Below are 15,235 nucleotides of genomic sequence, written 5' to 3'. Positions count from 1 at the left end.
GCTGTTGGCACAGAGGTAAAACACAACTAAACTTAATGAGGTTCACTTACTAATTTTACTTAGCTTAATTTGTTTGAGACAATGAGTTTGCATCATTCTTTACATAAGGCCAAGATTTTACAGCATCGCAGGAACAAATATAAAATTTGTTGGACTTTGGTCCTCATATCAAACTGTGCTAATTACCAGAAAACAGAATAACAAAAAGGCTAACTAGCAGCATTTGGTATTTACTCAAAGTGTTCTTAGCAAGGTGAAGAGCAGAAGAATTGAGGAACAACCATGACGATGACAGTATATGAGCAGGTGGAATATGATTGAATCATATTATTGTCCTGAGAACAGATGGCAGGAAAAATCAGTTTTAATTAGATCTGTCATCCACTGTAGGATAAAGATAAAGGTGTGAAATAAGGGAACATTATTTAGTCTGTAGCAGTTTGATGTGCTATCTCACACCAGTCAGAACCAGCAGCAGGTTGAACAGCACCTCACCTCCCTGTCACTTTGTACTGATCAAAGTCAGGAGTCCAAAACTCCTGTTCACATTTTCTTCAGTTATTTTTGTGTATTTTAGTACAAAGTGATAAAATGATTTATGGTGTGTCCTGAAACCTTGACTGAATCCATGTGAAGGAACGACCTGATTCACCACCAGAAGCCAAAGCAAATACTGGTCACACTGGAATAATTATATGATGGAGTAATTACTTGACATATTGATGTCACACACACACACACACACACACACACACGTCTCTAAAGATGCTGCTGTGAAAACTGGGCCACGTCCCGCATGTGCAGTGGAGCTGTGGATCCTCAGTGGGACCAGAATGCATCAATAAAGTAATACCTGTTTTTATTTTTGTTTTGTTTTTTTATTAAAAAAAGATACCTTGAATCAATCTTATATAAAATAAATATGTTTTCTCTTCTCAACTCAAATGATTATTCGTGGCAGAACTTCCAGTCACTTCCATTCGGTGGCTGCTGGTGTAAATAAAGCGTGAGCTGCTGTGTGTCCAGGTGTCATGTGGACACGTTGAAGGAAATGTTCAATGAATGTGTTCATGTTGTGAGGATAGCTACTGCTGTGATAAACCGCATTCCTTTGGTCCATGTCCTCATGTTTGAAAGTTTCACACCTTATTGAAATTGCTGCATAATACAAAATGAAAACCCTGGAAGGACAGAATTAGTGTAGTGAGAATTAATGCTATATTTTTAGGACAGTTTTCCTACTGTAAAGTAAATCTCCCAAAGGTTGGGATATACAGAGGAGTGGCCTGACAGAGGCATGTTAGTTACCAGCAGGGTAACTAACCTGTTTACCTCCATCCATCCATCCTGCCATCAACTTTGACCAGATTCCCTTTTACTTGCTGAAAAATCCCCACAGAATGATTCTGCCTTCACCACCTCTCACGGTCAAGCTGTGAGTTTTATACTTCTAACATGTTTTTCATAAACATGCCTTGTAGAGGAATTTGACTTTTTTCAACAATCTCACACTCTACCACAAAGCCAGATCTCTAGACTACAAAACTAACAGCTGTCTGGTCCACAGACTGTCCCTCCTTAGCTGCTCTTCCAGATGAACCATGACCTTCTTGGCTGCTTCCCTGATTAGTGCTCTCCTGCCTGGACGACCATGGCTTAGTAGTATATAGTTGTGCCATTTTCTTTCTCTTTGCAGATGATGGATGGAAAGAGTTCTGAGAGATGTTTGAAGCTTTGTATAGCTCTGTATCCTAATAATGCTGCTGATAATATTTCTATAACATTTATATTTATATTTTATATTTATTTTTAGTTATAGAAATAGCTATAATATTCCTCTCATGCATAGCGGTCACTGCAGTGGACAGCTATCTAAAAGCCATTTCTTGTGGATTTTTATGTTATAAATGCACACTGACCACTGAAGTGGACACCAGTGCATCATACATTACAATATCAACTACTGTCCATCCACTGCAAGTTCAAGAACATTTTTGTTAAATCTAATATGGCAGACAGGCAAAAAATATCCAGTCCCTCCTTCTACTGTAGAAAAACATTGTGACACCAACTAACACCTGAAGACCAACGATACTCATGTGTTTACCAAATAACTTTGTATTTGGAGAAAATTACACCTAAAAAACCTTTTTTATGCCTTAAGAAGATTGAAACACTTAGGAAAAAAATCTTTCCATAAACAATCTTAAATCATGCATGAAAGGGATATTTGCTGAATTTGCTCACCATTAAAATTGTCTGACACTTTTGTTTGCACAAAGAGACAGACAGACAGACAGACAGACAGACAGATTCCACTCTGAGTGTTTTCAAGCCTTTATTTCCACCATCCACTGATGGCTGTTTTTAATGTCTCATGTCTCACCACGCTTTCCGGTCAGTGGCTTCAGTCTGCTGACGCATCCCTGCCTCCAGCCTGAACTCCGTCTTCTCCATGATGCTGGGGGAGGGTCTTTTCTGCCGCCACTTTTCCATGTCGGCTCAGAACTGCATCTTTCATCATTGCTACTTGTGCTGAAGCAGCACTTGACTGACACTCACATGTCTGACTGCGCAGCATCTGCAGTCATGCCACCTACGGGTATCCACTGGGGTTCATCAGCTCCTTGTCTCTAGCTGGGAGGAAAGGAGACATTAGGTCAGATGAAAGAAAGACCACACCTCCATTCGTTCTGTGGATTATGTTGTCATGACCCCCCTCTTGTGGCCTGTAAGCCCCCAGAGTTGCAGGGGATGGCACAGCTGATGACATCATCTCTCTCTAATGTGATTGTAGGCTTGCACAGAGGCAGCCAGTTGTTTCGTTGGTTATCGCATCGTAGGGACAAAATAAGCCTGCTTTCACTCTGTGGCATTGTTGGAAGGTGACAGAGGGAAGCACACTGCTTACCTCATATTTACATCATTTCAAATAAAATTCAGCAGATCTGGAGTCATGACAATCAGCAATCCATTAATCATAACTAATGAGAAGAATCATAATAAGAGGTCTCCACTGGAGAAACATGTTTGTGTTGTATTCACAGAAGATGTAAATGAAATATGTACTTTGCTGATCATTTTATTATTCTTTGTGAGAACTTTCTGGAGGAATGAAGGGTCTTACTTTGAGGCCTGCAGATGGGCTGCCATAAGAAAAGAAATGAGCGGGACTGTGATCCAGCAACCAGATCTCAGATGTTCCAGAATTCCTACAAAAAAACCACATGGGTTTCATAGATGTTCCACTTGCTCATCTGACACTTTAAAATGAGTTTAAAAATACACATTTAACTGTCTCACTGTCCTTCAAATGTTCAGATGTTACTGTAAAATCAAACTGTTGATGTAGTTTGTCTGCTATAAAACAAAATGCTGGACATATTCGTTTTGTCATTTTGTTTTAAGTTGGATATAAAAATTCACACACATGTTAACATTCCAGGGTTTTGTTATGGTAAAAAAGTACGACAAAAGTAAATTGTGTCATAACTTTAACTATTTGACTGAAAACCAAACAAATATGTTAAGAGAGAGTGTCTTTAAACTAACAGCTCTAGCTTAAAGGAATATGGCTTGTTCCAAGCCATATTTTCTGCTTTATTTTCTGTTTATTTTACATTATTTAATGTATTTTTAGAAGTTTATGTTTTGAAGACAATCTCTGCATTTGTTCTTCTGCCCACCTGGCTTTTTAATATTGGTAAAAGACCTAACCTTAAGTTTTTGCCAGGTCATAAATCAATGATGAGGAACATAAAATGTCAATAAAAAGAATGAAGACCAGCTCTATGCTTCAATAACAAAGAAAATGCAAGCCAATATAAACATATTTGCAGTTATCCAGATAGGTTTTGTACATTACATTGATTGTTGAGTAAGTTTTATGACATCCATGATATTAAGCATGTCCCAAGATGCTCAAGGGAATTGTGTTCAACAGGTTTAAATAAATCCCTTTAGTTATTCATATGTTAGTTTGGCTGACAAACTGGATTCAAGATTCTTTTTTGCAAAGTGCCTCAAGATGGCATTTGTTCAGAACTAAATAACTGAAGTGAACTGGACTGTTCATTTAAACAATCCAGTTTGAACATTTGTATGTCACAAATATTGTGACATACTCTGTCCATATCGCCTAGCTCTACCACCTTATGACCCTGTGTCTTTATTGTCTTTGTGTGCAAATAAATAAAAATGGCCCAGAAACAAAGGCTAAAATTTCCAGACATAAGCTGATAATCAACATCTATTCACTAAACTCAGTGTGGGCCTGACCTGCACAATGCCTTCTAATCTGAAGGCACCTCACACACACTTGTCTCATACCCAGTGCTTGGCTCGAACAATCACACACACATGCAGCCTGTTAGACAGATGGTGGTAGTGAGGAGCCAGGAACGGCGCTTTCCCTCTACAGATGGGGGTTGGTTCATTGGTAGGAGATGAAGAGGAAACATTACAGAGAGGAATGATAAGCTACAGTGGGAGTAGGGCTTACACTGCTACCCACCCCCTCTGGTCCAGCAGGGGGTCTATCTCAACCGATACTAGGACACATCTCATGTGGCACGCTAACAGAGACGATGCGTTCTCTTTGTCTGGTGGTGCGAGGCGGGATAGAAGAGCACCTTTAGCAGCCAGCCTGCCAGGTGACAGCCTGAAGTGTCATCCTCTCATTTAAGCTCTTTGAGTTAAACCTGCAAAACCCTGAATAATCAGCAGAGACTCACTCTTTACAGAGAATGCAAAGATTTCATCAGTTGGATCTGAAAGATGCTCTGTTCAGGCACAACTAAACCTGACTGCTCACCTTTATGTCGGCTTTTATGTGTCGTTATAGACAGAAAAGCTCCCGTGAGCAATAATTTCAAAAATAATTAATGATATTACCTCTGTTTATTTTAAAGGGTGTAGAGAAGGGGTTATACCCTCCCCAGTGTGCAGTCTGTACGATAAACTCCACCATTAGTGGATTAGACATTCACTATCTGATTTAATCCACTATCAGGGGAGGGGGGCTCACTTCGCTTCAGGGTGAGGAAAGTCTCTGAGGATGGCACTTTGTTGATCTTACAGTGACTGGAAATGATGCTAGCATTTTTCTTATAAAGGTTAAAGTAGACACATCATACTTGGAGATAATGTCTTTTCACATGTTAGTCATTCTCTTATGGTCTATATGAAGTAGATCTGCAGTGCTCTAGTCTGAATTTCTGGTAGTTGTAGCTCCAGGCCCCTCGTTCACCTCTGGTCTGAGGTGCCACTTAGAGAAACTCCTGCCTGGATGCAATATTGGCGATTCAGTCGCCTGGATACTGATAAGGCATTAATACAAATTAAACATCCAATTCTTTGTAATTGTCATAATTTTCCCTCCACTTTGCAATGAGTTACTTTATGCTTATTTGTCCCATAAAGCAAATGAAAATTGCTTTATAAAATAGCCATAATTTGACAAAATGCAGAAAATTCATGGTGTAAATACTTTTGAACAACCCTGTAGTTATAAATTTAGAAACATATGTGGACAGAAGAATAAAATTCCCAGAATCTAGATGATAAATCTAATATGTTGGATGCAGCTCTAGTGCAAGTTGTGGATCTTTCTGTTGTGGAGTTAGTTGCTGAGATGAAGTCATTATTTTCTGCAGCATGCTGTGGTCTTTGCACTGCTCCTCCTCCAGCATTTCAGCCTAATCCACGGCTGACGATGTGCAGTTCAAGGTCTCTTTCAGATCCACAGAGCTGTTACTCAGACACAGCTTTATGGAAGCTTATTCAGCAGATCTGATGGAACAGAAGATTTTCTCCAGCATGGTGAAATAGTCTATTGTCATGCTTTACTGTGTCATTAGCATGCATGACATGCAGGAGTTCACTGAAGCACATTTGCATAAATTAGACTGGGAAGGCAGCAGGCTAAATAAGGGTGCAGTGCTTGTTGAAGGCACAGGGTGTGTTCTGATATAATGCAGCTCAGTTTGTTTATGGAAGGATGTCCAGCAGGCTGGACACTACCTGTCATTTCCTGCCTTGTAATGGTAGCGTTTGGCCTGCTCAGACCCAGAACAGAGTTGTTAGCTTCCAACTTGTCTTACTGTCTCATTCTTTGTTTCTTAAAGCTGAAATGTATCAGCTGAGCAGGAAAGACAATGTGTCCTTGTTCTTCCACTTTTAACAGTTAGGTTCCAACACTGCTCCTTGCTCCCTACCTCTCATTTTTCTCCTGAATATATTCTTGTGCCTTCCTTTGTCCTTTTCCTCTCTCCTTATGCTTTTGTTTAATAGGTTGTGGTGGTGCTTTAACAGTGGAGTAATCACATATGGTGCTGGCCACACGTAAAGATGTGCTCCCACTGGTAGCTGCTGCTGATACCAGCTGAAAACAGATCTCTGGTAGCTCAGCAATTTTCCTCCAGCAGCTTTGCTGTTTATCAGCAGCTCTGGATGCAGCTCTTTCACACCATCAGCACAACTGCTCATCGGGTTTGGTGTGTGCGTGCGTGCGTGCGTGCCTGCGTGCGTGCGTGCGTGCGCGTGTGTGTGTGTGTGTCAAACTATGTGATGGCCGTTTATTAGCATACACCAGGCTATTGCGTATATGTGTTCTGTGACTGTCAGCCCTCAGGAGCTCATGAGAAAAAAGATCAACCACAGTAAAAAAAAAATATCACATGTAGAGGTCAAATGGGTTAAAATGACATAAGACAGATGTGACTGAAGTATTGCTCTTTTTTTCTAGTACTATAGTACCCAAGAAATCTGAAAAGAGATTGGTCAATACCTTAAAATTTCAATTTGTTTTGCTGCTACCAACATCTGGACAGCAGTCAGTCTTCTATCAGAACCAATCAGCAGTAAGGATGATTGAAAGGATGTCTGCCTTTATTAACAACCTCTATTCTGATATGGATGATGGATCAGATCATTACAGATGTAGAGGTATTTTATTTTATTCATTTTACTCTGAAGGCCATGCTGGACAATGGCTACTCTTCCATATAAAACAAGTGCAAAACACAACATGTGTAGATGATAAATCTAATATGTTGGATGCAGCTCCAACATATTATTTGTCAGAGAGAGACAAATGATTATAAAAAGTAAAAATACAGAAATACATTCTTTGGTTAAAGCAATAGGGAAATCCACTGTGGAATGTCACAAACACAAACCAAAATGAACATGTTTTCTTCTATAATCATAAAATACGCACAGGAACATTGTATAAATAATTTTAAAAATATAATAAGTTAATTGAATAAAATACAGGAATGACGACAGTTAAGACACACAGAGGGAAAATACTGCCTGACCTTTTATGATATAATAATATGTAAGAAATAGAACAGAATAGAATAGAAATTCAGGTATAAAAGATATGCAGGTTCAAATGAAATGCTCTTAACATTATTAAAAATGAATAATAATATACATGATTGTTCTCTTAAGACTAACAATAATAATAATAAAATACAAGACTATTATAGAAAGTAATGTGCAGAAATAGACATATTGGACTCACTTAATGTATTTCTTTGTTTATCATGACTGTAAAATGAATGAGAGGTCTCTGTAAGTAGCTATTATTGATTGGTTCTGTAATTACTGTATTCTGCTGCAGATTGTCCAGTCAAAGTCTCAACCCTCCCCCCAATCCGTCCCACTGAGATCACACTACACCCCCAACCCCCACCGTTCTCCACCTCATACAGTCAGCAGCTTCCCTCTAACAATGTCTGATGTTTGCGGTTCTACCAGTGGCTTAAACTCAGCACAAAGGTTTAAGCCACAGGCGTGTTGGGATGCTGCTGCTGGATGTTGACACAAGGCATGATGCCCAGGTTCCCCTCAGATCATAAGGACATGTTAAAATTGTTTTTTCTGCCAGCTGAGTTGCTTTTACTCCGCTCACAAAGCAGCCGATAAACAGTTTGCATTCTGTGTCTCATTCCCAGATGATGTCTGTTGAGGCTCATAAGGCGAGTTGCACCAGTCAGCCTCTGAGGAGGTGTGTCAAGTAGATAAACAATGCTTTAGTCTCTCTAGAAACCACAATAATTACATTTAACAGGTTTTAACTGTGGCCACAGAAAAAGCCCAGATAAAGCTGCAGGGATTACTTGTTTGACCCGAGTGCAGTGCTCACCCTGCCATAGACCTTATCCTGATCTCTCCCTGCAGACAGACCAATGTCTTAGACTCCTTTCTCTCATCGCTTACGTTCAGTGACAACAGGAGCAGAGAGAGATCTGCAGCTCTCCAGGCCCTGACTATTAGCTAATTAACTGGCATTAAGTCCAAATGGAAGACTTCTCTCTTACATCTCGTGCCACATGGCCGCTACAGGCATAAGCTGTGTTCTTACAAATTCACAACCACTTGCAATGAGGACGCAGGGGACACTGACAGAATAAGTGAGACTAGAGAGCCAGGGCAGGACTGTGACCATATTGGCATTTTTATTCCGTTTAGCAGAATCAAAATATCCACCTGGCAAGAAATTCAGTTTTTAAAATGAAGTGTAAAATCTGCACATTGGTTATAAATAGAACCGCCTTCAGAAATGGTCATGATTTACACAAACTATGTTTCATTTAAAGCATCAACTTATGATGCTTTAAATGCATTCCATTCCTGGTTTAAACACAGGAATGGGTTCATGTAAAACTGATCAAATCACAGGCAAGAATTGACAGTCCACAGGAATGTCTCACAGGGTGCTATAGGAATGAAGGTGCACACAAGCCTGCCTGTAGATCTTAGTAATACTGATCTGGTACAATGACGAACTCTTCCTTTACTCCCTTTGTGTTTGCTGCTGCTGTCTCACCATACTGCAGCTAATTTGAACTAAGGCTGTGCTCATGGTAATGCTGGCAATTTCCCATTTTTTCCCTTTTGCAGGTCACTGCCAGGGGATTCGCCCCATTGTTGCAGTTTGCCTACACTGCTAAGCTGTTACTCAGCAGAGAAAATATCCAGGAGGTCATCCGCTGTGCAGAATTCCTGCGCATGCATAACCTCGAGGACTCATGCTTTCGCTTCCTGGAGGCTCAGCTACGCAGAGAGGAGGACAACCTCATGCTTTGCCACAGGGGGGCACCGGAGGCTATCAACTCAGAGGACGAAAGCATGCAGTCAGAGAGTGAAAGACCCGCCTCCCCCAGGACACGGCATTGTGCAGACACCCTGACCTCCTTTCAGAGTCCTGATGATGACAGGTTAGCAATGACTGTGTCCAGTAACTTGACAGATGGCCGGCTGGACTTTGAGCGACATGGAGCATCGGATCTACCACGATGTCCAAAGTACAGGAAATACCAGTGGGCTTGTAACAAGCACAATAATGACACCTCCTCACACATCAGTACCTCAGGTTTTCCAAGCACAATTAAGGAGAGCAGCATCAGTGGGGTTCTGCCGGGTCAGGGCAGGCTGCCTGTGACACAGATAAAAGTTGAACCACAGGCAGAGAAAGACGCCATCTCATTGTGCCTGTCAGGAGATGAACAGGATGTCAGGGACAAGGACAGTGTGACAGCTATGGAAATGGATAACCCCTTACCTCTGGAAAGAACCAAGAGAAACAAGTCCTCATCTTGCCTCCAAGCCTACTTCAAGAAAGGAATAGACCTTCCTAGTCTGTCCAACACCTCACAGCAGCTACTCACCAACAGACTTGTCTGCCCCCAGGACAAAGGAAACTCTCAGGGAGATCATAAAAAAGACTTCAGGCCTTTTACTGGGGAGCTGGATCTGTCTGTTACATCCCCAAAGGAGGTAGATGGTTTCCCTGCAGGGTTGTCTCTGAAGTCTGCTTCCTGTGATGGTGTCTGCAAACAGGAAGTTGAGCTTGACCGCCGTAGTGTCATATTTTCCTCAGGGGCCTCCAACCGTCTGGGACCGCCAGCACATTCCTACCCCGGTGGGAACTCTTTGGAGATGGAGCTTTCTGAGCAAGTGACAAAAGGACTGTGGGCTGAAGCCTGCCAGTCCCTCCCAAACTCCCAAGCTTATTCTCCCAGCACCACTTCCTCTGAGCCCCCAGTCCTGTCACGTCCACGCCCCAACACCAGCTGCCCAGTGCCAATCAAAGTATGCCCACGCTCGCCTCCTTGTGAGACGCGCACCAGAACTTCCAGCTCCTGCTCCTCTTACTCCTATGCGGAGGACGGTAGCGGAGGCTCTCCCTGCAGCCTGCCCCAGTTCGAGTTCTCCTCCTCACCATGCTCCAACGTGGCACGATGCCTCAATGTGGACCAGCAGGAGCAAAGTGTGGGAGGGGATGCTCGTTTCAACCAAGTGCGACCCAAAATCAAATGTGAGCAGTCCTATGGAACCAACTCAAGCGATGAGTCCGGCTCCTTCTCGGAAGGAGACAGTGAGTCATGCCATGCTCAAGAGCGAGGGCCAGAGGTGAGCAGGAACACACTCCCTGTCACATGTAGTAGAATATCACCACCATAATGGCTAATTATTTTACAGTAGCCTTCTTTCTGGGTCTGCATTAGTAGTCATTAAGTCACTATTTAATTGAAGCAAGACTGTTCAGTACAAGATTTACAGGACTACCAAAAGACACAGATTGGCTTTCATATTATTCATTTGCTTTATGTCCTGCTTTTAAATGGCTCTAGTGAAGTATTGAAGCTTAGAGTCTCCAGGACAGTCTACATGCAGAATGCTATGGGTTGGATTTAGTATTAAGTCTTCATTAGTTCTTAGAAGAACCAGTTTTATACACTATATTTAGAACATTTAACAAAGCTAATTACTAGAAAATGCACATCCTGTGGTGTGTATTTTCTGCTTTATCCTGCAAAAACAAATGTTAAACCATTCACATTATTGGTTACGATGTTAAATGTTGGTCAACATAAAGTTTTACAGTGCTACCCTAAAGGTAGAGGAGGAAGGTATTAGCTCACAACTCATCTCTGCTGACAAGAATGAATAGACAATCCTCTAAACATCCCGCCGTAATCCACCTGCAGAGACATCCTCCAAGTCTCAGGCCAGATGACTGTTGTTTATGTGATAAAGATGAATGAGAGGCTGATTGTCACTCCAGAATAACCCAGGCGCAAAGACAGTGAGACTAGTAGATTTTGTCCAAGATTGAGAAACTATTTTTGGCTCATAAATTAAATTGTTCTTTGCTGTTCTGTGGTTTTTCTGTTAGGTGAATACACATTTCCCAACTTCCCTCTCAGGATTCTCTTAAGATTAAAAAATAGGTTTCTATCTCACTGTATGGAATATAAAATGCATCTCTTATGAATTATACATATAGGAGTTTGTGTACCATACTGGTCATTGTGTGTGGAGTGTATAACATGACATGCTGCTTGTTGCAGAGTGTGAACTTGTGACCGTGAGCTTCTCTGTTTTCCTGCCATCTTTATTCTTTTGATATTACACTCAGAGATATTTGCCGGAGGTGTGAGAAAAAATTCTCTGATGAGGTTTGTGAAGAGCGCTGCTCTAAGTGTACAGAGAGAGCAGGAGGATCTGGAGAGAAATAGTGTGTTACCATGGCAATGAAATTCACATAACACATTGGTATGTTGGAGCAACATGAAAGGGGTGTGCAACGCTTCTGCTGCACCAACAGGCTCAGATATAATATGTGATTATTACCCTCAGTGTATGGCCTAAAACATTCATCCCCATCAGATTCATGGGCCTCTGATGAGCTCAATGTCTCTGTAAATGATATAGAACTCATTCATAAGTCTGTTATTATTATCAGTGAGAACAAGACAAAATGACAAGGAGACATTTCAGTCCCTTTGATCGTTCCTCTGTGTGGGCACACGCTTCATTATTTATGTGTCAGCCACTGTACATACTGGCTTTCTCCACACAATATCCTCTGACAAATCTGTATTGAGTCACACAGGTTATCTGCCAGCTTTCCGCTCACTATCACAAACAATTGATAAGACTCTTCATGAATGACTATGGCTTAGATCTGCTTCTTATGCAGATCCTTACTAAGAGTAAGGATCGTTAAAGTAAAGTTACATCATCCTTTCTGAGACGCACTTTTGGATAAACAAATGCAAAAAACTTTACTATTATTATTATTATTATTAGTTAATGGGAATAACTCAGCTGGGGAAATTATTAGGACTACACCTGCACATTTATTTCCCATGATGACCCTCCCTGGGACTCATTCTTAACTTTGTCCAGTTAGGAGAGAAGGCTCAAAGAGATTAAAAATAGCAGCATCTCATAATAAGTTAAGCATACGCTGCAGATTCCATGAAAAAGAACATTGTTTCAATGTAAGCCCAGTCTAAGGTCATGTTGCAGGCAAGTGCCAGTAGGAGGGTAGAGGGTGGAAGAATTGCCACTATAAGTAATAAATGTATAATAAAATCACAGCAATTACTGCAAACAAAAATCATGAGATTAGAGTAAATACAGAGAGGTGAGGATGACAGCAGAGTAAATCCTCCTGCAGCCTCAGTTGAACTATTAGCTGTTAGCCAAGCTAACTCACATGAGATCTGCAGGAATGTTTGTTGGAAATGTTTCCCATGTCTTTTCAATGTTGTTCATGTGTTTTAAACATAGCAGTGACTTGATAGAGCTAATACTAGAGTTCCTTTCATAAAGGACACGAGGAATTATTGGAAGAAAGATTTTGTTCTTCAGTTGCTGCATAAATGTCTCCCTTTTGAAGTGAATAGCACAAATACGAATGGTAAATGGACTGAATTTATTTAGAGCTTTTCCAGTCATTTTGACCACTCAAAGCACTTTACACTGGAGTCACATTCACCCATTCACACACACAAGGTTAAGTGCCTTGCCCAGAGGCACATCGACATATGGCAGGAGGAAGCTGGAATCAAACCTACAACCTTCTGATTGCAAGACGACGACTCTGCCAAACAGTCACAGTCGTCACACATTATACACTACATTTTGTGTGTAAGTCAGTGTGTCTGTTACTTTGCTCATCTTGATTAACTTTGCTGCAAGGCAGATACACACATACATTTATATCCAACTGATTGAAAATTAGGGATGTTTCAAAAATAATTTAGATCTACCTCATGAGCAAACTGTTGCTGACAATGCAACATTTTAATCTGATTTTAAAATGAAAAACTGTGTACATAGAGAAATCTACATCAAGATGTGTTTTTTGTTAGTCTGTCTACATTTTGCATTTGATTTTTTTAATTTTTGCCTGGTATTACACCTAGTATTGCATAAACACCCTTTGTGCAATAGTTAATCCAACATCTGAATGATACATTTTCATTTATCTCCACAAATTTTGGAGCAGTGCTGTTAATTCTCTTTTCTGAAAGCATTAAAAGAAATGTATGTCCACCTGCATGTTAGCTTAGTGGCTTCACATTCACAATGCCCTAAATATTTACCTTTAAAATAAGATGGAACCAAACACCCTTTATGCACCCAGAGAGAAATTAAATGAGACAATATGGGAAACTGTACAAATGGATCTGTGTTTAGCTTAGCAAAAGCAAAGTTCAATGTTCAGTCTCTGGAGTGTCAGTGTTCTTCCTGTGCAAGAATGAAGGAACATGCCAGAAAGCATTCATTGTGATATTAGCTGGAGGTACTTCACCTTTCTATGTCTGTTGCTGTTGGTTTGTGTCTGTGGGTCAGGGTGGCCCCAGTAATGTGGGCCCCACAGTGTGGCCCCCACACTCACCCACTGACTACTGGAGACAGGCTCCAGGTTGCTCCCAAGATGCTGAAAATAGATGGATCATCTATGTTAGCTCAATCCAACATAGATGCATCAAAGATGACCTTCCTCAATTGTGTAGAGTTTTTATTTGTTTCACATAATCCATTTCTGGGATCCTCTTTGGAGCTGGAGTATGTCCCAGCATGGGCAGGAGGTGGGCTCTAACAGGTACACCTGTTTCAAGTAGTTTTATTGAAGCTTCATCTTGTTATGTTAAATAACTTAGACCTTGTTGAGAGGAAGGGCGCCAACTGAACTAGTAGCTATGTTGTTTTGTGGACCTGCCTCAGGTGTGTTAATGTTTGGCCATTTTGACTGAAACGAAAATTTGTCCTACATAGCCAATATTTTAGACCCAAATTTGAGACTTGTACATCCATAATGTCTAACAGTGCTCAGTGTCAGGGCTGCGAAGTGAGCAACATTTTTTTGCCTGTAACAGATGAGCCCTACTTTTCACTCTGTACCCCATTTTCATAATGACCCTGGGAGGGAAAATGACTGAGTCTTGGGAGGGGAAATGTGAAACAAATGTAAATCCAGAGCGGTTTGTGGGAATTTATGACCAGTGTTGAAGCATACTCTGTCATCCTGACTGTGCTGCTGAACTGGTTTTTGTGGTGGAGTGCTTAAATTTAGCCTTCCCCTGTGTACCAGTGACTGGTAGCTGGGATGGAGGGCAGAGGAATGGGAGGGGGGCAGGGGTGACCTTCACAAGGTCGTAATGTCTCTTTCCCCCTTGCTTCCCTCAGCCTGCTCCTTTAGTGGTTAAATAGCCTTTTTCTCTAATTGCCTTGAATTCTGATTGTAAGCTTGTTCTTGAATTGTGATACTCCGGCTGGAGCCAAGCGTAGCCTTGAAAGCCCCATTTATTATTTATCATGTGTCTGCATACAGATGTTGTGCTAAGTTAAGAAATAGGGCCACAGTCCTAAAGAGGAATCTGGAGCCTTTTCTCACAGGAAAGACTGACTTCATTCCTCTATTGATAAGGCACCTTCCAGCAGGCTCCTTAGTGCAGTACTTCCACAAAGTGGGACCCCGAGCCCTGCTGGATGCCATGTGGGGGTGAGACATGGCATCTCTGCCTCTCGCCACCTCTGGTTGTTGTCCTTTGAGAAGGACCGGCTCCCCGGGGGCAGCTGGCCCAGCTTGAGCCTGCAGGAACAGGAGAGCTCAGAGTTCTGCTCCCTTCCTCCTTTGTTTGACTTTGTTTCTTTCTGCACTCTGCTGAGGTAGCCACAGGGAGGGAAGGAGAACAGAGAGAGACAGCTCTTCTCATCTCTGCCAAGCTCTAGAGCTGTCTTCCTCTGGCTCTTTGTTATGCCTCCACCATTTTCCTCGGTGCCTAAAGCTACAGCTCTCTGGTGCAGGCAGATACAGCTGGGGTGGATCTACCTGTGATGTGCTTATCGGAAGGTTTGCCATCACCTGAGGGAGAGTGGCCGACTTACTGTCGCGCTCCGACAAGGTGACAGAGAATAAACACCC

At 41.6% G+C, this 15,235-nt stretch overlaps 1 protein-coding gene across 3 annotated transcripts in view; it reads left to right on the top strand.

The window, feature by feature from the left end:
- bach2b (BTB and CNC homology 1, basic leucine zipper transcription factor 2b) overlaps positions 1-15,235 on the top strand; it is an 85,813-nt gene that overhangs the window by 61,713 nt on the left and 8,865 nt on the right. For all 3 annotated transcript variants that reach the window (XM_055044108.1, XM_055044107.1, XM_055044106.1), the window contains one exon: positions 8,911-10,422. In XM_055044108.1, coding sequence (XP_054900083.1) covers positions 9,019-10,422 — 1,404 coding nt within the window. In that variant the 5' untranslated portion in view covers positions 8,911-9,018. The remainder of the gene's footprint in view (positions 1-8,910; positions 10,423-15,235) is intronic.

Source organism: Poeciliopsis prolifica, unplaced genomic scaffold (assembly GCF_027474105.1).
Source record: "Poeciliopsis prolifica strain line A6 unplaced genomic scaffold, Auburn_PproV2 SCAFFOLD020, whole genome shotgun sequence".
Taxonomy (NCBI): domain Eukaryota; kingdom Metazoa; phylum Chordata; class Actinopteri; order Cyprinodontiformes; family Poeciliidae; genus Poeciliopsis; species Poeciliopsis prolifica.
The sequence above is the reverse complement of the archived record's forward strand: the minus strand, read 5'-3'. Positions and strand labels throughout refer to the sequence as shown.